This window comes from Garra rufa, chromosome 5, assembly GCF_049309525.1.
Source record: "Garra rufa chromosome 5, GarRuf1.0, whole genome shotgun sequence".
Classification (NCBI taxonomy): domain Eukaryota; kingdom Metazoa; phylum Chordata; class Actinopteri; order Cypriniformes; family Cyprinidae; genus Garra; species Garra rufa.
Window position 1 is genome coordinate 41,965,759 of NC_133365.1, and position 26,864 is coordinate 41,992,622.

A 26,864-nucleotide genomic window follows, 5' to 3' on the forward strand; every position below is an offset into this window, starting at 1 on the left:
TGACGATCGATATATTTTGAAGGTTAAACAGTTCCTTTCACTGTACAGTTTGTTGAAAAAAGAACTTCCTGTTGTGAGCGTTTCAGGCCCTATTTTGTACCCTATTCATGGAACATGCCACCAGTTTCATCATTTCCTGGTTAACAATGATGATATTTAAATAATAACACTTTTTATTGCAAAGAGATTGCTCTTCTGGAAGATCGGCAGGATTTGTATCTCATTGCCTTTTGGCCACTGGCTAGAATATGAAGCCATTTATTAAATATTAGATTATCAAAATGCAATATTTATCAAAATGCATGAATATTACAGCACGAAACCGGCCGTTTCCACAGCAGAGCAGTTAAATTGATAATGTGTGTATTAATAAACATTCCGGTTTAATGCCCTTCCTGTCATTTCCAGACATTTATATCTCGCGCGTGATTGAGAGGAAGAACTCTCGTCCGATGTGCTTTATGGAACAGCAAGGATAATTTGTTTTGAACGGTACGAGACGTAGAGGGCGATAGGAGTGAGAAAGACAGAGGAGAGGCTGTCCAAACTCAACGCTCACTGCTGCAGTTACAGAGGAGAAATGTGGCAGCTGATTTTAAGTGACTTTTAAGATATGAAAAACTGTCATCTCAGTTTGACCCGTCACGAATCCTGTAAGTACGCGTGAAGACAAAGCCATTCTGTCTGAGGGCCAGAGAGCTGAGGTATCTTACTCGTTCAGGGAAATTGTTTTTGTCATGAAACCGTGCTAAACTATGTCTTGAATTCAGAACCGCAGTAATATTCGGACAGTTTACGCTGGTGTGATAAAGTAGGCTGGAGAGGAGAGGTGTGTGTGAATTTCAGCTCTCTTTACACTCATTTTCAAAAATTAAAGTTGTACAAAATTATAAAGTCTTAGTTGTCTTAAAAGTTTTAAAGTTGATATGATTCTTATCAGTCTATACCATACTTTGGTTAAAATTTCTCAATGGTAGTGTAAAAAGCACTCTTTTTACCTTGTCAGAATCAGCCCTTTTTAGAGTGAGCTATTCTGTTGCATGTTACTTTAAATGCTAATGACCTCTGCTCACCCCACCCCTCTGTGCCATGGGATGATGGGCCGTAATGTTTACTTTAGCTGCATTTAGCTGTGTTTAGCTGCGAAACATGCTAACTAGCACATTTTTAAGATAAGCCATTTGCAAAGATGCCTAAAAACCCTTATATTCACTTCTGCTGTGGGTGAAGCTGCATCACAAATGATTCGCACGAACATAGACGCATATGTAGATCGGGATCGGTGCTTTCCTTTCAAAAATGTAAATAACGTTAATCCTCTGCATCTTCAGTAGCTCAGATGTTGGGAGTAAATGACGACTGCTATGTTCAGTTTTACATCCAACAACAGAACACCTCAATCACTCAATCGGAAACATTCTTGTCTTCCCCTGCACCTGAGTCGACACAATGGCAAAGTCGGACTGTTTCAGCTGTCGTCACACCGACAAGAAGCTCAGAATGACCTGATTTTAAAAAGGCCATATTACTTTTAAAGATTAAAAAATACCACTGGGTGGATTTTTATCATTGTAGGGTGGTTGTGTACACAAACTGCCAACACACATTAATGTTCAAACAACATGTAAAAGTGAGTTTTGCATCCGATGACCCCTTTAAGAAAAACCTGTTTTACTCTAAATGAGTTAGGCACATTTATGGGCACATACATGTGGCAAAGAAAAAAGTTATGTATAGTACTTTTAGCCAGTATGCTCAGATTGTTTGCAATTTCCCAGACAAAATGAGTGAAAAACTCCAAATAAGCAGTCCCTACTGGAGCGATGAAACAAACCGTGACGACCGGCAACAGCCGTGCCGCTGATCGAGGAAAAACACTGGGACGTCAAGTGCAGAGTGTGAACACATGACCACACTACTAAATTCCTTCGTTCAAGATATAACCACAGCAGGAAGTGAGCTCTCGGCAGTCATGGTGCAGCGCAGCAGCCAGCTGTGAACCAGCATGGTCCACCAACAACACACAGAAAATCACTGGATTGATTTCAAGAACGTCCATATACTGTATACTTAGTATGAAATGGAGGAAAAGAGACAAAAAGGAAGAAAACAAAAAATGAACTTTGATGTGAAGCATCAAGAGTTAGTGAACTTCAGTAGGTGTCAGTAAAATATCCAAGACCGAAAGAAGCAACAGCGTAAACAAAAACTTGCAAATATTTATTTGTGTAGATTGTAATGAATAGTAACAAATGTCTCTTTCTCTCTGCTTTTATTTCAGAGGTTTGCCCCGTTCCCTGCAGTGCCCATAGTGTGTGTGTTGCTGGGCGCTGCCAGTGTGAGGAGGGGTGGGAGGGGACCACTTGTGACAAACAGGCGTGCCATCCAATCTGTGAGGAGCATGGAGAATGCAGGGATGGACAGTGTGTCTGTCAGCCTGGCTGGGAGGGAGAGCACTGCACTATTGGTATGTTAGAATGACACTAATTGCATTATACTATTAAATGACATTAGCAGCGTTGGGGAGTAACTAGTTACTGTACATGTTATGGCATTATGTAATTGAATATATAAAATGTAACTGTAATAGTTATAGTTAACTGTTATAGTTACTGAGACAAAATAATTAAATCACAGTTACTTTTTTTTATGGGAGTTACATTTGAATGTTTTCTGTAAAAAGATAGGAAATGTTAAATAATAATAATTTTTTTCTTTGCCTGTTTTTCACTGACTGCTTTAAAATATGCGACAGCAATGTTTCTGGAGTTTAGGATACATATTATTCAATAACCTTTTTGATTTATGCTTTATTTTTTAAGAGAAACTGTGTTTTCCAAGGCTTTGTTAGATGCCAGTATATACCTGTTATAGCTATTCTAGATTTGATTTTGAAAACATTATCTTAAACTATTAAAGCTATTAAATTATTAGGGCCCGAGCACTACAGTGCGAGGACCCTATTGGAATTGCTCCGTTTATTATTATTAGGGCCCGAGCACCGATGGTGTGAGGACCCTATTGGATCTGCTTCGTTTATTATTATTATTATTATTATTATTCTTCTCCAAAATGAATCGCATTTTTGAGGGCTTAGACATACCCGAAAACTCATGAAACTTCGCACACACATCAGACCTGGCGAAAATTTACGTCTGATATGGGTTGCAGAAGTGGGTGTGGCAAAATGGCTCGATAGCGCCACCTTTACACGTTCCGCGGTGTGCGCTTTCAGTTGTGATTCACGTACATGCACGAAAATCGGTACACACATGTAGCTCACCAAAACCTACAAAAAAGCCTCTTGGAGCAAAATTTGACACCCAACAGGAAGTCGGTTATTTTTAATTTTCTTAGCAAAATTTGTGTAATTTTTGCCATTTTCAGGCGTCATACTTGAACGAACTCCTCCTAGAGATTTATTCGGATTAACGGCAAATTTGGTGAGTCTAATCTAAAGCCCTTTGTGACGTTAAATTGCGAAGATCTAGAGTTTTCATCGGAGGGCGTGTCCGTGGCGGCCTGGCAAATTTCGATGCTTCGCCATGAAAAAGGAAGTTGCTATAACTCAGGCATAAAATGCCCGATCTGCCCCAAACTTCACATGTGTGATAACACACCTGACCTGATGACATCTACATGCCCATATTCAGTTTTACTCATAGCGCCACCTGCTGGCACTAGGAAGTGTCATGCTGTACTCTGCAACAAACTCCTCCAAAAGATTTAATCAGATCAACACCAAAATCGGTCAGTCTAATAAAAAGGCTTTAGCGATGTTAAATTGCGAAGATCTTGAGTTTTCGTTGAAGGGTGTGTCCGTGGCGGCCTGGCAAATTTCGTGGTCTCGCCATGGATATAAAACTTGTTATAACTCAGCCATAAAATGTCCGATTTGCCTCAAACTTCACATGTTCGATAAGAGTCCTGGCCTGAACCAATCTGAAGGCCTATATTCTATTATAATCACAGCGCCACCTGTTGGCAATAGGAAATGACTTGTACCAAACTCCTCCTAGAGATTTAATGATATCAACATTATATTTGGTCAGTCTGATCTCGAGGCCTTAGAGATGTTAAATTGTGAAGATCTTGAGTTTTCGTCAAAGGGCGTGTCCATGGCGGCCTGACAAAGTTTGATGTTTCGCCATGGACATAAAAGTTGTTATAACTCAGCCATAAAATGTCCGATCTGCCTCAAACTTCACATGTTTGGTAAAAGTCCTGGCCTGAAGACATCTAAAGGCCAATATACAGATATTATCATAGCGCCACCTATTGGCAGTAGGATATATCATATCTTGCACTAACTCAAACATACCAAGGTCAATCTGCACCAAACTTCATATGTTTGATGAAAGTGCTGGCCTGAACACATCAACATGCCAATAATCAGTTATAGGCATAGCGCCACCAGCTGGCAGCAGGAAGTTTGGCACATTTAAGTGACTTTGATCTATTTTTCCTACATTTACTGTATTAAAAGCATACTGCCCACCGTTTGCTGTGTTCCTAAAGCCACCGGTCGGCGGTGAGCCCGGGTGCGAGGGCCCGTTCATCGCTGCTTGCAGCTTTAATTCTTCTTCTTCTCCAAAATGAAAAGTCTTTTTGAGGGCCTAAACATGCCCGAAAACTCACGAAACTTTGCACACGCATCAGACCTGGCGAAAATTTACATCTGATATGGTTTTCAAAAGTGGGTGTGGCAAAATGGCTCGATAGCGCCACCTATAAAATTTCAACGGAGTGCGCCTCGAGCTACGTTTCACGTACATGTACGAAACTCGGTACACATATGTAACACACCAATACCTACAAAAAAGTCTCCTGGTGCAACATCCGAAACCCAACAGGAAGTCCGTTATATTGAATTTCCTGTACGATTTTTGTGCAGTTTTTGCCATTTTCAGGCCTCGTACTTTAACGAACTCCTCCTACAGTTTTTATCCGATCATCTTCAAATTTGCTGAGTGTCATCATAAGGCCTTTGCGATGTTAAATTGCGAAGCTTTAGAGTTTTCGTCGATGGGCGTGTCCGTGGCGGCCTGACAAACTTTGATGTTTCGCCATGAAAAAGGAAGTTGCTATAACTCAGGCATACGATGTCCGATCTGCCTCAAACTTCACATGTTTGATGACAGTCTGGTCCTGAACACATGTCAGTGCCCAAATTCAGTTATAGTCATAGCGCCACCTGCTGACAACAGGAAATGACATGTTTAACACTGTTACGGACTCTTAGCAACATATTGAAAAGCGTTAACAAGTCGTAAATAGGCTAGCAACATGCTACAAACATGCTAAAACATGCTAGCAACACTTAGCTAAGAGCTAAAGCATGCTATTAATAAAAATACAAAAGGAAATTGCTGTAACTCATGTATATACTGTTGAATCTGACCCAAACTTAATATTCAACATGCTACAAAAATAATAAAGCATGCTAGCAACACTTAGCTAATATGCTAAAGCATGCTAATAATACAATAAAACAGGAAGTTACTCTAACTCAGGCATACCATGTCCAATCAGCCCCAAACTTAACACGTTTGATAAGAATCCTGGCCTAAACACACGCCCATGCCTGTATTCAGTTATAGTCATAGCGCCACCAGCTGGTAACAGGAAGCCATATGTTTAATACTGTTGTGGATGACTAGCAACATTTAAAAAAAATCAACAACTGTTAAAAAGGGTAGAAACATGCTAGAAACATGCTATGACATGTTAGCAACATTTAGCTAAGTGCTAAAGCCTGCTCTTAATGCAATGAAACAGAAAGTTACTGTAACTCAGGTATGCAATGTCCAATCAGCCCCAAACTTCACATGTTTGATAACAGTCGTGACCTGAAGATGTTAGTGATGGGTCGTTTTTGAACGATTCGTTCATTTTGAACGAATCTTTAATGTGACTCGGGAAGAACGAGTCGTCTCGGGAGTGATTCGTTCAGTCGCGCATGCGCAATTGCGCAACTATGAACGAACGACTCAAACCCGAAAGACTCGAGAGATGAACTAATCAATTCTGTTTCCGGCTCCAGCAGCATAGGTTAAGCGTATGGGGCTGTCATGTGATGAACGAACGACTCAAACCCGAAAGACTCGAGAGATGAACGAATCCATTCTCTTTCCGGCTCAGGCAGCATAGGTTAAGCGTATGGGGCTGTCACGCGATGAACGAACGACTCAAACCCGAAAGACTCGAGAGATGAACGAATCCATTCTCTTTCCGGCTCAGGCAGCATAGGTTAAGCGTATGGGGCTGTCACGTGATGAACGAACGACTCAAACCCGAAAGACTCGAGAGATGAACGAATCCATTCTCTTTCCGGCTCCAGCAGCATAGGTTAAGCTTATGGGGCTGTCACGTGATGAACGAATGACTCAAACCCGAAAGACTCGAGAGATGAACGAATCCATTCTGTTTCCGGCTCCAGTAGCATAGGTTAAGCGTATGGGGCTGTCACGTGATGAACGAACGACTCAAACCCGAAAGACTCGAGAGATGAACTAATCAATTCTATTTCCGGCTCAGATCGCGTTAGTTAAGTTAATATGGGGCTGTCACGTGTTGAACGAACGACTCAAACCCGGACAGATAGAGGTGAGGGAGTTAATCATAGACTGAAGACCCAGGTAAAAAATGAATTAGTCTCTTATGTTTCTAATAGCATTATAGTTTTGTCTTGTTTGTAGTGTGATCAACGTTTGTATAAGCAGTACATGTGTTATGGAAGTAACACGTAGCTTTTTTATTATATTTTGGTAAAATGAACGGAATGAACGAAATGACTCGAAAAAAGATTCGTTCATTTTGCTGAACGAGACTCAAAGATCCGAGTCGGTAAAATGATCCGAACTTCCCATCACTAGAAGATGTCTACATGCCAATATTCAGTTATAGTTATAGCTCCACCTACTGTCAACAGGAAGTGACATGTTTAACACTGTGACACACTATTAGCAACACACTAAAAAAGCCATTGAGTGCTAAACTAGTTTAAAACATACTCAAACATGCTAGCAACACTTACTTAGTGCTAAAGCATGTTGTTAAAGACATAAAACAGGAAGTTACTGTAACTCAGGCATGCAATGTCCAATCAGCCCCAAACTTCACATGTTTGATAAGACTCTTGGCCTGAAGATATATACATGCCCATATTCAGTTATAGTCACAGCGCCACCTGCTGACAACAGGAAGTGATGTTTAATGGTGTTACGGACTCCTAGCAACATATTAAAAAGCTTTAGCGAGTTTTAAATAGGCTAGCATCATGCTAGAATCATGTTAAAACAGGGGTTTTCAAACCTGTCCTGGAGCCTCCCCTGTCCTGCACATTTTGTATGTCTCCCTTATTAGGCACACCCAATTCAGGTCTTGCAGTCTCTACTAATGAGCTGATGATTTGAATCAGGTGTATTAGATGAGAGAGACAAGCAAAATGTGCAGGGCAAGGGAGGCTCCAGGACAGGTTTGAAAACCCCTGTGTTAAAACATGCTAGCAACACTTAGCTAAGAGCTAAAGCATGATATTAATACAAAGAAAAATAAGTGTAACTCATGCATACAATGTCCAATCTGACCCAAGCTTAATATGTTTGATAAGAGTGCTGGTCTGAACACAAGCCAATGCCCATATTCAGTTATACTCATAGTGCCACCTGCTGGCAACAGGAAGTCACATGTTTAATACTGTTGTGGATGCCAAGCAACATTTTAAAAATATCAACAAGTGTTAAATAGGGTAGCAACATGCTAGAAACATGTTAGCAACATTTAGCTAAGTGCTAAAGCATACTCTTAATGCAATGAAACAGGAAGTTACTGTAACTCAGGCATGCAATGTCCAATCAGCCCCAAACTTAATATGTTTGATAAGAGTCCTGGCCTGAATACATTTACATGCCAGTATTTAGTTATAGTCATAGCGCCACCAGCTGGCAACAGCAAATTACTTGTTTTACACTAACTTAAGCATGCAATGTACAATTTGCACCAAACTTGACATGTTTGCCAATAGTCCTGGCCTGAAGACATCTAAAAGCCAATATTTCGTAATAGTGCCACCTGTTGGCAGCAGGATATGTCATGACTTACACTCAAGCATGCCATGTTCAAGCTTCACCAAACTTCATATGTTTCATGAAAGCACTGGCCTGAACACATCTGCATGCCAATATTCAGTTATAGGCATAGCGCCACCAGCTGGCAGTAGGAAGATTGGCACATATCAATGACTTTGACATATTCCTCCTACATTTACTGTGTTAATAGCATAGTGCCCACCATTCGCCACCGATTGGCGGTGAGCCCGAGTGCGAGGGCCCTACCATCGCTGCTTGCAGCTTTAATTTCTTCTTATGATTTTAAATCTGTATTTAACCTCAGAACGATCTCAAAGTAAAAAAAGGTGCTAAAGCCTGATTTTGTGGTGGCTATGCTTAAAATGTAAATTATTAAAGGCCTAATCTTAATTAAAGTAAAGGATTTGACAAAAGAAGTCTGACAGTAATTAGTATTGAGTCCTATTGCAAGGTTAACCCTGTCTGGTTTAAATGTTTGAAAATGAATAACAGTTGAAAACATGTGTTAGAAATTCAGAAAAGTTATCAAAAAGTAATCAAATGTAATGACATTACTTTAATAAAGTAATTGAAATAGTTGCACTACATCTTACATTTTAGGATTACTTGTAATCTGTAACCAATTCAATTTCCAAAGGAACCTTCCCAACACTGATTATTAGACAATTTGTATGTATTCTATTATACATTTCAAATGTTTGGAGTCAGTCTGATTTCAATATAAAATAGATTTATTAAAAATATATTTATAATGCTAGAAAAGATTTTGATTTTAGATTGAAGACTAGAGTAATGGCTGCTGAAAATTCAGTTTTGCCATCACAGGAATAAATAACATTTCAAAATATATTTAAATAGAAAATTTAACATTGTAATAATAGCTCAAAGTACTATCTACTGTTTTAACTGTAAACTTGGTAAGCATAAGAGACATAAAAGAGATCACGCTGCACACAGAAACATTTAGGAGAACAGAAACGTGTCAATGCTGATAAAATAGTTTAAGCTAAACTAAATTCACAGCTTCATTGTTTGTTGAGAGAGATGCGTAGATGCAGCTAATTCACACATAAAACTTATCTCTCTATCCATAATTAATTCAAGTAAATGCTACAATTCATTCAAATAAATGTGATCTTACCACACTATTTAATCTCTGTGTCTGATTTGAAGCAGGCAAAATTATAGCGCTAACGAGTCATAACTGACAAAATGACCGTCATTTTTACCTTTCCGGTCAAATATTGCACTGCAAACATCATTAACATCTTTAACTTGTCAGTGCTAGCAAATAACCATGGTATAAGCGGGATAATTGCACGGCTAGCTGTGCATTAAATGAGTTTGGATGATTCTTTTACTCCATATTGTGCATTAAAATAATTTAATGCACAGCTAACCAAGAATTATCCCTTACATATACAGTATGTCACAAAAGTGAGTGCACCCCTCACATTTCAGCAACCATTTTAGTATATCTTCTCAAGGGACAATACTATAGAAATGAAAGTTGGATATATTTTAGAGTAGTCAGTGTGCAGCTTGTATAGCAATATAGATTTATTGTCCCCTGAAAATGACTCAATATACTGTACAGTCGTGGCCAAAAGTTTTGAGAATGACACAAATATTAGTTTTCACAAAGTTTGCTGCTCGACTGCTTTTAGATCTTTGTTTCAGTTGTTTCTGTCATGTACTGAAATATAATTACAAGCACTTCATACGTTTCAAAGGCTTTTATCGACAATTGCATGACATTTATGCAAAGAGTCAGTATTTGCAGTGTTGGCCCTTCTTTTTCAGGACCTCTGCAATTCGACTGGGCATGCTCTCATTCAACTTCTGGGCCAAATCCTGACTGATAGCAACCCATTCTTTCATAATCACTTCTTGGAGTTTGTCAGAATTAGTGGGTTTTTGTTTGTCCACCCGCCTCTTGAGGATTGACCACAAGTTTTAAGATCTGGGGAGTTTCCGGGCCATGGACCTAAAATGTCAACGTTTTGGTCCCCGAGCCACTTAGTTATCATTTTTGTCTTATGGCACGGTGCTCCATCGTGCTGGAAAATGGATTGTTCTTCACCAAACTGTTGTTGGATTGTTGGAAGAAGTTGCTGTTGGAGGGTGTTTTGGTACCATTCTTTATTCATGGCTGTGTTTTTGGGCAAAATTGTGAGTGAGCCCACTCCCTTGGATGAGAAGCAACCCCACACATGAATGGTCTCAGGATGCTTTACTGTTGGCATGACACAGGACTGATGGTAGCGCTCACCTTTTCTTCTCCGGACAAGCCTTTTTCCAGATGCCCCAAACAATCGGAAAGAGGCTTCATCGGAGAATATGACTTTGCCCCAGTCCTCAGCAGTCCATTCGCCATACTTTTTGCAGAAGATCAATCTGTCCCTGATGTTTTTTTGGAGAGAAGTGGCTTCTTTGCTGCCCCTCTTGACACCAGGCCATCTTCCAAAAGTCTTCACCTCACTGTGCGTGCAGATGCGCTCCCACCTGCCTGCTGCCATTCCTGAGCAAGCTCTGCACTGGTGGCACTCCGATCCCGCAGCTGAATCCTCTTTAGGAGACGATCCTGGCGCTTACTGGACTTTCTTGGACGCCCTGAAGCCGCCTTAACAATGCAGTGGAAAGTTTTTTTTCGGGATTAAGTTCATTTTCATGGCAAAGAAGGACTATGCAATTCATCTGATCGCTCTTCATAACATTCTGGAGTATATGCAAATTGCTATTATAAAAACTTAAGCAGCAACTTTTCCAATTTCCAATATTTATGTAATTCTCAAAACTTTTGGCCACGACTGTACAGTCAAAATAGCTGGCAACAAAAGTGAGTACACCCTAAGTGAACTTGTCTAAAGTGTCAATATATTGTGTTATCTGGCACTGCCTTAATTATCCTGGCCATGGAATTGACCAGAGCTTCACAGGTTGTTGCTGAGATCCTCTTCCACTTCTCACGCAGCTGCTGGATGTTAGACACATGGTGCTTCTCCACTTTATGCTTGATGATGCCCCACAGGTGCTTTATAGGGTTTAGGTCTGGAGACATACTTGGCCACCCCATCACCTTTGCCTTCAGCTTCATCAGCAAGGCAGTTGTCATCTTGGTGGTGTGTTTGGGGTCTTTATCATGTTAGAAAACTGCCGTTCTGCCTAGTTTCTGGAGAGAAGGCATCATGTTCTACTTCAGAATGTACAGTACATAATGGAATCCATGCTTCCCTCAATGAACTGCAGCTCCCCAGCACCAGCAGCCCCAGACCATGATGCTAGCACCACCATGCTTGACTTTAGGCAAGACACAATTTTCTTGGTACTACTCACTAGGGCATCGGCACACATGCCGGACACCATCTGAGCCAAACAAGTTTATCTTAGTCTTATCAGAACCAGAATATTGTTCCAGTAATTAATGCTCTTGGACAGGTTGTCTTCAGCAAACTGTTTGCAGGCTTTTTTGTGAGCCAGTTTCAGATGAGGCTTCCTTCTGGGACAACGCCTACGCAAACCGACTTGTTGCAGTGTGCGGCGTATGTCCTGAGCACTGACAAGCTGACTCTCTACTTCTGCAACTTTTAAAGCAATTCTGGCTGCACTCATGCATGTTTTTTGAAGCCAGGTTCTGCACCTGACGCACAGAACAAGTGCTCAACTTCGTTGACCGACCCTTGCAAGGCCTGTTCCGAATGGAACCCATCTTGTAAAACCTCTGTATTACCCTGACCACTGTAGTGTAACTCAGTTTCAGGGTTTTCTAATAGCCTTGGCCATCTTTGTGGATAGCAACAATTCTGTGGTCAGCATGTGAACTATACTTAAAGCACCTAATTTTAACACAACTTTGTCTGGTCCTGTCAAGCAGACAAAAACATGATGAATAGGAAATGTGGCTTTGCATGGTTAAACAACATACTGCTGTTAACACTTAGGGTCTACTCACTTTTGTTTTCAGCTATTTTGACAATAATGGCTGTATGTTGAGTTCTTTTCAGAGGACAGTAAATCTGTACTGCTATACAAGCTGCACGCTGACTACTCTAAAATATATCCAAGTTTCATTTCTATAGTATTGTTCCTTGAGAAGATATATTAAAATGGTTGCTGAAATGTAAAATATATATACACTGGCTTTTCATTGTCCAACCCCAAACTACATATATGCTCATGTATAATCATTATACAGGAATTTAAAATGTGGAATCTGTGGCACCAGTTGTTTTGAACTCTGTGTGAATAGTTTTAATGTGCAAAATTGTTTGTGTTTCACAATACTTTTTGTACTTTCTTCGTGTGAATAGGCCTTAACACCCTTTTTTTTGTAACATCTCATTTCAGTCTTAATATTTACCCAACATTTCGCCAAACCTTTGGCAACGGGGTGTCACATTTGATTAACACGTTAGCATAAAAACAATCTTCAGTCTTACTGGCAATCTTTTAAAATCATGCTGCAGACACATTGTAAATATCATATCTTGATGATTATTTGCCTTTTCAACCATTTTTCAGCAGTAATTTGACAAGCTTTGTGCATTTTTTATGAAAGATGTAAATCAACTGACGCTGAACCAACACGAAGCTGTGTTTTTGCCTTGTTGATGATGTATAAACTAAACAGCCTCTCTCTTTCTGCCCATCTCTCTTTCTCTTCCTCTTTTTATGTCTTTTTTCCTCCTCCGAGCCAAACTGTGTTCCTTTAATTGTGGCGCACATGATGAGAACAGTCTGTGAAACTCAGGGGACAAATATACGCTTAAGGCAGCAAACGACAGGGACACTTTAAAAAAAACAAAAAAAAAACACCAATGCACATACACGAACACACAGAGCTTCTCTGAAGTATGTCTCCAATGTAATTTCTCCTCTTTGTTCTCTCCGTCTTTCAGCAGCACATTACCTGGATCTGTTTGATAAAGGTAAGTGTATGTATGATAGAGTGAATGAAGGAATGAATAGATGTCTTTTGTATGAACAATTTTACTCAAGGTCTGAAGAAAGAACATTGTGATTATAGATGTGCTTTCTCTCTCTCCCTAAGATGCGTGTCCGGGGTTGTGTAATGGTAATGGACGCTGTACGCTGGAGCAGAGTGGTTGGCATTGTGTGTGCCAGTCAGGATGGAGCGGGCCAGGCTGTAATGTCGTCATGGAAACCGAGTGCAATGACAGTAAAGATAATGACAACGGTAAAGAACCCTATAGAAGATGAGCTGTGCAGATGACAGATATAGAAGAGATGAATTTAGCTTTAGGTTAACAGACACATCCTCTCAATGGTATTGTTCTAAGCATGACTAGTTACACCAGAGTTCAAAAATTTAAGGTCAGTAAGATTTTTTTTTTTTAAGAATTTAATAATTTTATTCAGCAGTGATGTATTCAGTTGACTGAAAGTGGTAGTAAAAACATGTATATTGTTACAAAAGATTTTTATTTAAGATAAATGCTGTTCAGTTGAACTTTCTATTTATCAAAGAGTCAGGAAAAAATGTATCACATTTTCAACAAATATTAAGCATCAAGCATTTTCAACATTGATGATAATAAGAAATGTTTCTTGAGCATCAAGCCAGCATATTAGAACCTAAAAATTCAGCATTGCAATCACAGGAATAAATTATAGGGCTGGGTTTTGACACAAATTTTACTGTTCCATATGATTCAGATTCACAAGCTTGTGATTCAGTTTGATTTCCACTTCGATTCTGTTTGGTAGAGATTATTTTTAGATATACATCAGGTACAGTACATGCCAGATTTTCTCATGGAAAAAAAAAATATACATTAGATTCCGTTGGTACTACATTACTATAATATTAAAGGTTAAAAATAAGTTATAAATGCTTAAATTGCACAAATTACAATTATGTTTTTAAAATAATAAAGTTTCAATTGCATAATTATATTTCTACTCCAATTTGTTTTGTAAATTTGAAATTTAAATATTTAAATGATGGCTGTCATAAAAACTTGACAGATTTATTCAAACATAAATTAAACATTAAAGTACAGTAAAAATTATAGTAAATGTGTTATATGGTGCATTTATTTAGCAAAATGCTCCTGTCTAGAGTTCATTTTTCTAGCTGACTAAAGAGTTTATGGTCAGCAAATATGTGTTTTTCACAGGTAAATGTGATGTTACGTGACATTTTTTTACAAGCTGATATATTGACGTCTTTGTGCGGTTAAAGCATTGATCAAAAGATTACATGAGACAGGATATAGATTCTGGTATGTTTTACTAACATAGATTTGGATCTTTATTCATGTTTATTTTGTGCTGAAACTGGTTAAAGTGGAGGGAAATTATCAGTTCACGAGTGCTTCGCCAAATTAAACAGCGCCAAAACGACATTTATTGTTTAAATACTGTAACAAAATGGACAGAATTTGAAATCTAAGACTGTTTTATATCTAAAGTACCAAAGAACAAAAGTTATTGCTATTATTTTTTATTTATTTGATTTATTTATTTGTTTATTTATTTATTTGCATGGAAGGTGCTAAATGTTCTGTTTATTAACTGAAAACAGGCTAGACTAATTGATTCTTGATATTTAAGAATCAATATTGTTTCACAAAAATTAGAATCGATAAAAAAAATAACAACAATATTTTTTACCCAACAGGTATTTTAAATTAGTATAATATTTTATAATATTGCCGTTTTACTGTATTATTAATCATAAATCCAGCCTTGGTGAGCATTTAATCACCCTAAATGTTTGAATGGTAGTGTAAAAATGCACAACAAAACCAGCCCTATGATTAAAAAAAATTGCTAGGCAGAATTGTAAACAGAAGTTTTTTTTTAAAAGGTAGTGTTGAGGAGAGTCTATAGTGATTAACCTTAGTTTTATATAAAAACATTGGAAGTCTAAAATACACATGTCCTCTTTAAGGGGTCTAAGTAAACATATGTGTGGGTGTGTGAGAGAGAGGTTTCTGGGTTATTCTCTCTGAGACTTTCTCCTGTGGGAGGTTAAAAACACAGATCCCCTTTAATGGAGCTGACAAATGAGATCACGCACACACAGACAAACGCAGAGCAAGGGCAAGCTGCATCAAGGCTACATGTCTCTGCATGTAAAGTGTGTGTGTGTGTGTGTGTGTGTGTGTGTGTGTGTGTGTGTGTGTTTCAGATGGTCTCATGGACTGTGTCGACCCAGACTGTTGTAGTCAGCAGGTGTGTGTGAGTGCCCCACTGTGCCAAGGCTCGCCTGACCCACGTGACATCATCCAGCAGAGCCACGCCCCTTTTGAGACACGCCCTTCACGTCAGTTCTTCGACCGTGTGAGATTCCTCATCGGACGGGACAGCACACACATTCTGCCAGGGGACCTTCCATTTGACAGCAGGTGATAAACACGCACCTGCAATTATTAGCGCAAAGACTCTGAGCCAACACACAATGCGCACTTAATATTATTACAGGGGAAACAGCACTTGGTCATGATCTTTCCAAGATATTCATAGATTTGTTTGCATGATTGTGATCAAATTTACTTGTTTTATTATTATTATTATGTTGTTGTTTTTTTTATATAATTGTTGTGCAATCCCACTGACATTTTGGGTAAAAATAACGGCAGACTGTGTGCTGCTTCAACTGTCTTTCTTGTCAGACTGCAGTAGACATCTTAGTTCAGACTTTGGTCACGATTGACAGCATTGACTGGCCGTTTAAGCCACCAGCCTGCATCCGTTTTGACATCCTCATTCACATGCGAAATTGAAATGATACTGCACAAACCCAAGCACGCCCTTGTGTGCTAATGTTGCCAATGTTTTGGCTGGAAAAAAGGGAAAAAAACAACGTCAAGTGTCTGGAAGTATTTGTGAAAAAGAGGTCATGGACTGCTCATTTTTCAAAGTAATTCTGATCAGGCATTATGCTAATTTGTGAAGGTAATTCTGATTTCTTAGATTTTTATTTTGCATACTAAATTTCTATCCCCCTTTTTCACAGAAACACTTCAACACATTATCAAGTCTATCAATTATTCAGCATTACTTTTTTACAGTTTTTTTTTTTAATTGTTTCCGAAATGTTGACTGTTTTGCTTCATTTCTGTTTCAGGTTGGTCATGTTATGCTGGGATAACATGTATTTTTATAAAAAATAAAGAGAATTATGTGTCTTTTTTAACCAGTCTATAGAGACATCAGAGCCAGCAGCAAATTTTAGAAGATCTGGCTGAGGTGAGGCTGCTCTTGGTGGGTTCATGAGCGCTGAACAGCCGCTGACGCCCTAGAGCTCACATCTCCCAAAACATCTAAGCAAATTTTCAAATATACATTATCTTCATTAACAAACTGCATATTTGAAGTCTAAACAAGTACATTCTCACCTAAAAAAATCTTAAAACTACATTCTGTGACACAAATTTGAAATATTATTTATAAAATAATTTGGGCGTCCGCCATGACACTCACTGGAAGAAATACAGCAAGTAGTGATACAATCAGTAAAATGGTTGTTTTAATATCACTAGAATATCGCACTCCTCTCAACCAATCAGATTCAAAGACCAGAAAGAACTGATTTATAAATATACATCTATCCCTTTAGTTTAGGGATCAATTCTTTTGGCTGTTTATTAGTACACTCTAAAAATGCTGGGTTAAAAGCATAGACTGTATAAAATATGGACGTAGTATCCGTGACGTCACCCGTAGGATTCTGAAGCGCTATTTTGAAGCCTATAGTGGGCGGGAGTCGGCCGTCGCCATCTTGGAATCCCAGATAATCAAAAATGGGCAAAAAGGCGGGACGTGGGTGGAGCTGGTTGCTGAAACCACGCCTGCCTAGCGCGACAGTGGTGACAAGCAGCGGCAATCCCCCTGTCACTCAAGTGGCCACGCCCTTAATTATGCAGAACTTTAAGGCTTAATATAACTTAAACGGATGAGTTATAAAAAAATTCACCCCCCTCACAGTTGACATTAAGGGCAAAACTAGCTATATAGACCAAAACCATTTTTGAACCAGGCTTTAAACATACTATTTTCTGCTGTAAAGTTGGGCATTTTAACATGGGGAGTCAATGTGACTGACTCCCTTCTGCAGCCAGTCTCTAGCGGCCAGTCGATGAATTGCAGTTTAAGTCTCTTCCGTGTTGGTTTCAATAGAGAGAGCGGGAGGTTGCCCCTTGGTTAAAAGCAACCTAACTGATTATTTGGCAACCCAGCGTTGGGTAAATATTAGACGGAACCACTTAATCACTTTTCACCGAAACAGTGCAAATTCTCGTGCCGGTGTGTTGGCGAAATTTAACAGGCTGCTGTTCACCGGGGGACTATGACTATGTTCAACTATGAACCTCAGACCGCTGCCTCGCATTACTCTTGTAGTTGAAAGATGCCGTGACTGACTTCATAACCTGCCTATAAATAAAGAACCAGGCGGTTGGTTAGAAAAAATAAACCAATATTTAATAACCCATTAAAAATGACCCAGCAGCTTAGTTATAGAAAAACTAGCCAGCACCTGGATAAAAAATATTTATCAACCCAGCAGGCTGAACTCAGCATTTGGGTTAAAAAAAATAACCTACCACTACATACCTAGCTACAATAGCACATATTCATGCCTTATTCTTATATATGTTATATTAATATATATTAATTGTTGTTTGGAGGCACAGTGATTGATTAGAAAATTAAAATTAAAAATGGCATTTTATGACAAAATGGTTGCTGATCCCCTGAACTGCAATCCAACACTTAAAGCACTAAGGCAGTACATGTGTTTAAAACAAACATTTTGACGTTGTATGTAGTATGCAATAATGAACCTTCAGTTATCCAAAAAGGACGTGTTATAATATGGTGATGCTGGGTCCATAAATATGTCCGTGCACAGATGAATGTGTTCCAGCGTTTCATTAGTGTGCGTGAACTGTTCCTCAGGCTCTCATATGCTGATACAATAACAGCTAGCTGCTACGAGCAGTGTGACTCACCCCAAAAATAATCTCCCAAAATGATTTTTGCCATCATCGTCTAGTTTGAGGAAGTTCAAAATCGATTGAAGCATGTATTGTATTTTTCTCTGATTACTGAAAAGAGAGTGCTCCTCTCACAGTTTCGATCTCTCCTGGCAGATCCTTTGGTTTCTCTTGCAGTGACTCTCTCTCTCTCTTTCACTCTTTCTCTCTTCTCTGTGCAGTCGAGTGTGTGTAATTCGAGGTCAGGTTTTGGCCTCTGATGGAACTCCTCTCGTTGGTGTGAACGTCACGTTTCAGCATAACCCTGAATATGGATACACGCTCAGCCGGCAGGACGGCAGGTAACACTTTTGTACACTTTGTAAAGAAAGACATGGAACATGCACTAACACACACACCGTAGACACTGTAATAACCTCTCCTGTATATTTCCTATATATGAAATGTACTGCGTATGTTCTGCTTGTTGTATAGGCTCTATATATACAGGTATACTTTATTCTTTCTGTACATTCAGTGGGAGGCAGAAATCTCACACTGCTAGCTGAATAGAAAAAAGGATTATTTGTCACAAACTTCTTAGTATTTGTCCAGTTTTGCTTTACTAAGAGCTGCACTCAAGCTGCATGAGCTCCAGTTCCTAATAATTCTTTAAACAGCATTCTGTTATTTAACAGTGATCTAAAAATGTTTCAGAATCTTAATTTCGTATTTATTTAACGTTTCCTTGTTTATAAATGTTTAAAAATGCTAAAATTTATGAGCCTGGACCACAAAACCAGACTTAAATAGCATGGGTATATTTGTAGCAATAGCCAGAAGTACATTGTATTGGTCAAAATGTCAAAAATCATTAGGATATTAAGTAAAGATCGTGTTACACAAAGACATTTTGTAAATTTCCTACCTTAAATATATCAAAACTTAATTTTTGATTAGTTATATGCATTGCTAAGAACCTAATTTGGCGAACTTTAAAGGCAATTTTCTCATTATTTCGATTTTTTTTGCACCCTCATTTTCCAAAAATGGACCAGGGTCACATTTTGATGCATATTTAAATTAGATTTTACATCCCTGATGTTTGAAATGTACACACAGATATGCACACACATAAATACACAACCATTCAAATTGTGCGAGTAAGATTTTATAAGGATGCATTAAATTGATCAGAATTGACAGTAAAGACAATGTACAATCTTTAAAATGTTTACAATGTTATAAAACACTGCTGTTTTAAATAAACGCTGTTCTATTTCCATTCATTTTTTCAAGACTTCTGAAAAAATGTGTAATAGTTTCCACAAAAATAATAAGCAGCACAACTGTTTTCAACATAATAATAAAAAAAAGTTACCTAAGCACTAAATCAGCATATTGGAAGGATTTTTTAAGTATTATGTAACATTAGAGCAGAGTAATGGCTTTTGAAAATTCCGCTTTTACATTTGAAACATATTAAACAAAAAAATAGCTAGTTTAAATCTTAATGATGTTTTACTGTATTACGATTTATACTGTATTTGTGATCACAGAAATATAAGTGGCTTCTTTTAACATCATTAGCAAATTGCTACCAAATGTCCAGTATACCCACACAGTTTACTGTATATTTACTGTATGAAAAAACAATAAACCTTTGTTTTTAATTGTTTGAATTAAAATTTTTCCTTCTAGCTTTGATCTTCTCGCAGTTGGCGGAATCTCCGTAAGTCTATTGTTCCAGCGAGCCCCCTTTTTGTCCCAGATTCGGTCTGTCTGGCTTCCCTGGAACCAGTTTATGGTCCTGGACCGTGTTTTTATGGAAAGAGCTGAGTCCAAACCACCTGTCTGTGACCTGAAAAACCTGATCAGTCCACACGCCATTGTTCTCTCCGCCCCCCTCCCGCGATTCGCCGGCGACTGTGAGGACAGAGGAACTGTCGTACCTGAACTACAGGTGCGAGACACATTCATTCTGAGAAAACACTGAATGCAGTATCTTAGAGACTTTACCAGAATCAATGTTACTCAAGTCTCTACTTCAACTCTATTTATGTGACACTTGAAACTGCTCGCTTGCAGTGTTAGCTGTGTAATACCTCATATACAGTGCAAGCTGGTACTAGAAAAAGATGAATGTTCCTGTTATAATCAACAAGGCATAAACAGTGTAAAAATAAGATTTCTGCAGTGTAGACATTTTTTGTCAATTATAATGTGAGCATTTGCAAGAGTCCAAATCTCGGTTGCGTAAAACTGTGTAGACCTGACACTGTTGTTGATTGTAATGTAATGAGAACTTCCTAATATTGATGCGTTGCGCACTTTGAGTGTATAATTTACTCAACGTTTGAAGAAAACAGACTCTCTGAAGTTGAGTGATGAATAAAACAGCAAGTAATTCAGGAACACAGTTCTCAGCTAAATTTAGATGTGTAGCGCACAGAAACAATATAACATACTCATTACCCACACAAAACAAGTATTTTTATTTCTAGTATTAATCATCGTGATTGCAATATCAAGGGAAATCAATGAGTTTTTGTCATTTTCACACAGTCCTTCTGCTCATGCAAAGCGTTTCAAATCAGTCCCTCATGAGAATTCATTTCAGTTAAGATGCTGTCTTGGAGGGCAGTATCCCATGTAGGCAGTAGACAGCGAGACAGCTCACTCAGTTTTGGAACGGAGCCTGTGTGTGTCTGTAGGCTGTAAGAACTGCAACCTGTGTTTATGGGACATTTATTTGGCAGCATTACGGTCATTGGCTTGGGTTTTGTTCTGTATGGAAAGTGCACGCAGTAAATAGAAATACAATTAATTTCTCTCACTCTCACCATGCCTCTGCCTAATTCATCCTTGTTCTTTGCGTCTGCACGTCTGCTTCTGTCTCTTTCTCTCTGTAGGCGGTCCAAGAGGAGGTGGTTATCCCTGCTACTATTCTGAAGTTAAGCTACCTCTCTTCCAGAGCTCCAGGCTATCGGTCTCTCCTGAGGGTGGTTCTGACCCATTCCACCCTCCCGCCGGGCTTGGCCAAAGTCCATCTGTCTGTGGCCGTCCAGGGTCGGCAGCTTCTGAAATCATTTCCTGCAGCTCCAAACCTCATATATGTTTTCTCCTGGAATAAAACCGACATCTATGGACAGCAGGTCACGGGGCTGGTGCAGGCGCACGGTGAGAGCCTCTGAGCATGTGTGAAAAATAACTTTTGTTTTTTGAAGTTAAGGCTTTATTCAGTTTCACAGTGCAATTCAAAAGTTCAGGTCAAAAGATTGATTTTAATTGAATGCTTTTATTCAGCAAGAATGCACTAATTCGATCAAAAGTGACAGTAAAGACATTGATAGTGTTTCAAAAGATTACTATTTCAAATAAATGCTGTTATTTTTAACTTTCTATTCATCAGTGAATCCTGAAATGTATCACATTTTACACTAAAATCATGCAGCACAACTGTTTTCCACACTGATAATAAGAAATGTTTCTTGAATACCAAATCAAATCAATCATATTAGGAAGATTTCTAATGAATCATGTTACATGCAAGATTGAAGTAATGGCTGCTGAAAGTTCAGCTTTGCCATCACAGGAATAAAAGACATTTTAAATCAATTTAAATATTTAAAAATTCTAATATTTCACAAATTTGACCGCTTTGACTGTATTAAGGGATGCACCAAATGTTTGGCAACCAAAATTAATAAAAAGCTATTTTGTGTTCGGCCGAATAAGCGAAAAGACTATAAATTATACCGAACAATGACGTGATACGATCAAATAGAGGTGCACAATAATGCAGCAAACATGTCTGCAGTGTGAAAGCATTTAAAACTGTCTGAGAAAGATGCAAAAATCATTACAAGCACCGACAGTGAGAGACAGTTTAGTATCGCATCACAAGCAAAAGTAATGACTTTACTCAACAATTTCTTTGTTGTAGTACTATTTAGTCATTTCTTCTCTTCCATATCAGACTCCGTTACGCATTCAAAACAGTACCACGATGATGAAATTGTTGAATAAAGTCATTTTTTTTCTTTTCTTTTCACACAAAAAGTATTGTCATAGCTTCATAAGATTACAGTTGAACCACTGATGTCACATGGACTATTTTAACAATGTCCTTACTACATTTCTAAACCTTGAACATGGTAGTACTGTTGCTGTCTATACAGGGTCAGAACGCTCTCGGATTTCATCAAAAATATCTTAATTTGTGTTGAGAAGATGAACAAGGGTCTAATGAGTTTGGAACGACATGAGGATGAATAATTAATGACAGAATTGTCATTTTTGAGTGAACTATTCCTCTAAACTCTTACCGACCCTAAACTTTGGAATGATGTTATAACCATTACACATTAAATAAAATGTCAAAAAATGCAGTTGTGTCTGGATAATAAGATGCAAGAGGCGTCTCTTTCATAATTGAACTGTATTTAGGAGTCCAAAAAGAACTGACAACTGTATTCTACCTCACAATACCTCTTTTTCTGTCATTTTTCATAAGCTGAGATTGACAGCTAGCTAATATTAATGATTGACAGCTAGAAAATAACCTACGAAGCTCACACTTATGTCCTGGGTATATCAATGATGTGACTGACAACTGTTTGTCAAGTGTGGTTCCATTCAAACAGCACAAGTCAATCGAACTCACTCTTAAAGTTTAGTCGTGACCTCTGGAAAATGTAAGAAACTAACTTGAATGCGGTTGTCACTGTCTTTTGTAACTGAATTTTGTATGAACAACCATATTTAGTGCTCCAAACAGGACTGACAACGGTATCCTTCTGTTGTACAATCGCAGCCCCTCTTTCTCGCTATCTCCCTCTCCATTATTTCGAGATCCATCACAATGACAGCAATCAGACACCGCCGAGAGTCTGAATCCATCATCTTTTGCTCATTGAAAAGCATTCTGTTTTACGGCACCCTTACGTACCTACTGAATAATGGATCAAAATTACTAATTACTGGATATTATGGAGGAAATTAACTCCTGTTTTCAAGTAATAATTAGAAAGAATTAAGCGAAAAACATTTCACGCTTATAATAAACAAATGTGTGAAATATGTGTGAACAGCTGATTTTTCTTTTATAAATAGAAATAATCCACAAATTACAGGATGCTAATATAGATGTGAATTCATTTAGTGCTTGTAACATTTTGACAGTAACATATTATTAAAAGGTAAAAAGACAATTAAAAAAAAAAATCTCATGACTCAGGATCTCTGCCCTGCAAATAGGCAAATATAATTATTGGTTAATAATTATTATTCATCCTCCTAACTCTGTTTATGTTGGCTACAGTTCAAGCGTTGCTATTTTGAAGCACCTGCCTAATTAAGATCACCGTAACACCATGGCAACACAACTGTAACTGAAGCAAATATAATTTATCCACATAGACTAGCAACCTGCTGCTCACTTAACTCTGAGGATGGATTCAGCTCTTTAAACATCTTCCAGTGACGTGACACATTTATGTTTAGTGAGGTATTTGTAAATGTTATTGAGTTAGGTAAATACATTTTTAAATGATTAATAGTATCAAGATTTTATATATTAGCTCATATTAGTTTAATTAATCTTGTGGAAATGACAGTAATTATTGGTTATACTGGGTAATTTATGCATTAAAATTATACAGTTTCACTTTAAAATGAAGAATTACCACTAAAAGTGTGTGTTAGTAGGTACGTTTGTTTATTCCGATGATGGTGATGATTTGTCTCTTGGATTTTGATGATGATGATGATATTTAATGGGCACTTACATTGGTGTGTGTGTGTGTGTATTAATTACAGTCTCTGTTGGATATGAGTATGAATCCTGTCTGGACGTTGTGCTCTGGGAAAAGAGAGTTGCCCAGCTGCAGGGCTTTGAGCTGATGCCATCAAACTTGGGCGGATGGACACTGAACCACCACCACGTTCTCAACCTGGAGAGCGGTGAGGGATTATCACACACACACACACACACACACACACTCATGCACATGGGTGTTTTCTTCAACTACAGGCACTTTATGGCTCTGTGTGCGTTTAGAAATTAAACCACTTTTCAAAATCATTAGTTAATTTACCTAGCCTTCTAAAATGTCCAGCAGATGCACTGTAGTACAGGCGAGTTCTGTCATATTAATGTTTTTGGCCCTAAAACTGTCAGAAATTATTTCCACCATTTCTCAAACCAACATTCCTTTTGAGGAAGGAAATTACATTTTAAACATTTTTGGAATTAAATAGCAGACTATGTTTTTCTGTATAATACACACAATTTAATACTATTTTGACAGTTTTGGCATAACAAAATTACAGCTTAATTAGAAAAAAACGTTCAGTTCACAACATTTTACACATCTTATATTTCATTTCAGTCATGCCCTTCACCAACACAGCTGTCTCATTTTTAAGCAAATAAACTAATTTTTAATACAGTGGATTAGGGTTAGGCCATGGTGTAAATGACAACACAGCTGATAGATAGTAATAATTTGTGTAAAAAGCTATTTTTACACAATGAATGAATTGAATGTGCTAGCTAACCATGTGCTGATTAGCATCTTTGAGCTGGGCTTAAAAGTATCTAAAATTGTCACTACACTGTTAAAAATAAAGGCTCCAAAGGAGTGTTTTTGCAGTGACGCCATAGAAGAACCATTTTTGGTCCACCAAATAACCATTTAGTAAACAGTTCCTAAAAGAACCATTTTGAAGAACATTTTATAAATCTAAAGAACATTGTTCCACTACAAAGAACCTTTTCTGCATTTAAAGGTTCCATGGATGTTCAAAGTTCTTCATGGAACCATCTTTTAAGAGTGTACCATAACAGTCATGAATGTGTTGTTGTGCTACCAAAATATTACTGTCACTACCAAAAATGTCCAGTCATGACCAGAACATGGATGTTTTGTCAAAAATAAAGTATATTAAATTATCAAGTAAGATCTTATGATAGTGTTTGGTTCAGTGCATATTCAAACTAATTAATTCTTAACTTTGAGCTCAGTATGATCAACTTTATGCCTTTTATATAGAAAAATTTGGATGAAAAATAGAACACATGTCATGAATCACACTTGAAATATTCTTACAGTTTTAATTGTTATTGATTTACCTCTAAAACCTTTTAATAAAATAGCAAAAAAAAAAAATTTACAAGGAAGATGTAGACAAAATCTTAATAGGTCAATATAACCTTTCTTTTTAAATTATATATTACTGTTTTTCAGAGAGGGAGAGGAAAAATATTTTTAAACTTTCTGAAAATACAATATGAGAATTAACGACACAATTACTAAACGCGTACCTTGGATGTTATACAATTTGCATGCATACAAAATTTGTGGAAAAGACTCTTTTTATGTCAAGACGTCTCCATCTTTGAACCAATTCTGTAGAATGGCCCATATAGTCTTTGAAATTAATTTCCTTGTTTTAAGATTGAGAGCCTAAGCTAAAAGAAATAATTCATAAAACCAAAATAATCAAATGTTTCCAACACCATTTTAAAATGAGAAGTTGATCCTTTGGATCTTTATGTGCTCAAGGGAAAATGAGCTTAAACCATGACCTTCAGAAAGCAACACAGCAGTGATTACCAAAAAAAGATGCCCAACAAAGAGCATGTTTAAATCAAACATCCTCTCGCTCAATAACTTTTTTTGGCTCCCGATAGCTCCCTAGATGGCAGTTTGTATCATTCTTTGCTTTAGTTTGTTTCTACAGGGTCTTTTAGCACCATCACATTTCATCATTGATATATAAAGGCTTCAATCTAATATTCTGTTTCTTTTCTCTGCTGCAGGTATCCTTCATAAAGGTAATGGAGAGAATGTCTTCATTTCCCAGCAGCCTCTGGTCATCTCCACAGTGATGGGGACAGGGGTGGTCCGCGCAATCCCATGTCCAAACTGCAACGGCCCGGCAGTGGAGCAGAAACTGTTTGCCCCGATTGCTCTAGCCTGTGGTTCAGATGGGAGCGTGTATGTAGGTGACTTTAACTACATTCGCAGGATTCTACCCAACGGATTCGCCATCACCATCTTGGAGCTCAGGTCTGCCATCTTTTATCTATCCTATATATACACATATTTATATTCATTTCATCATATAAGCAACAGTTGTATGTAATTTCTATTGTTTGAAACTAATATTTTTAATCAAGAAATATCAAGTGTTTAATCATTTATTTTACTAACATTGATTTTGTTGTTTATTTATAAGAAATTTATTTTTGTATTTTTTATTTTAGCTGTTTTTATTTAATCCTGTTCATTAATAAAAAGGTAGAGTTGAATCATATACCCTTTGAAATATTTAAATCAGTCTATATTAAACTGCTTTATTAAAAATAAACAAAATTTAATTATTAGATTATGTAAAAATTACCCTTGAGGTAAAATATGTTTATAGCATTTAAAACAAAATTTGAAATTGTGGAAATCATCTAAGGAATATCTGTTTTTAATTGTTGGCTTACATTTTTTTTCCTTCCGCATCCAGAAATCGTGATATTAGACACAGGTATGTTTCTTTTCAGAACCGCTATCACCATATAGTTTTTCAGTGGTTTATACAGTGCACCTGTGCTTGAATTCATTATTTTTGTTTTGGATCTCCATTCATCCATGCATCAACCTTGGAGGAGCTAGAGGTTAAGTGACTCGAGTCTCAAATGCAAAACAACTAATTTAGAGGCAGCAGTCCCTATAGTAAGTCAGCAGAGTCCAATTTTCAAAACTGGATCTTTTCTTATGAAAAAGCCTGAAATAAAGTTAATATGATATGTTTTATAGTGTTAACTGATGCT

The 26,864-nt window shown here is 37.7% G+C and overlaps 1 protein-coding gene across 1 annotated transcript in view; it reads left to right on the forward strand.

Annotated features, from left to right (window-relative positions):
• The first annotated feature begins 1,823 nt into the window (after positions 1 to 1,823).
• tenm1 (teneurin transmembrane protein 1) overlaps positions 1,824 to 26,864 on the forward strand; it is a 78,016-nt gene continuing 52,975 nt past the window's right edge. Inside the window, exons 1-11 of the mRNA XM_073840088.1 lie at positions 1,824 to 1,896; positions 2,282 to 2,467; positions 12,989 to 13,018; positions 13,141 to 13,287; positions 15,247 to 15,463; positions 18,277 to 18,396; positions 19,736 to 19,997; positions 20,947 to 21,214; positions 23,855 to 23,998; positions 25,860 to 26,109; positions 26,558 to 26,578. Coding sequence (XP_073696189.1) covers positions 1,824 to 1,896; positions 2,282 to 2,467; positions 12,989 to 13,018; positions 13,141 to 13,287; positions 15,247 to 15,463; positions 18,277 to 18,396; positions 19,736 to 19,997; positions 20,947 to 21,214; positions 23,855 to 23,998; positions 25,860 to 26,109; positions 26,558 to 26,578 — 1,718 coding nt within the window. The remainder of the gene's footprint in view (positions 1,897 to 2,281; positions 2,468 to 12,988; positions 13,019 to 13,140; positions 13,288 to 15,246; positions 15,464 to 18,276; positions 18,397 to 19,735; positions 19,998 to 20,946; positions 21,215 to 23,854; positions 23,999 to 25,859; positions 26,110 to 26,557; positions 26,579 to 26,864) is intronic.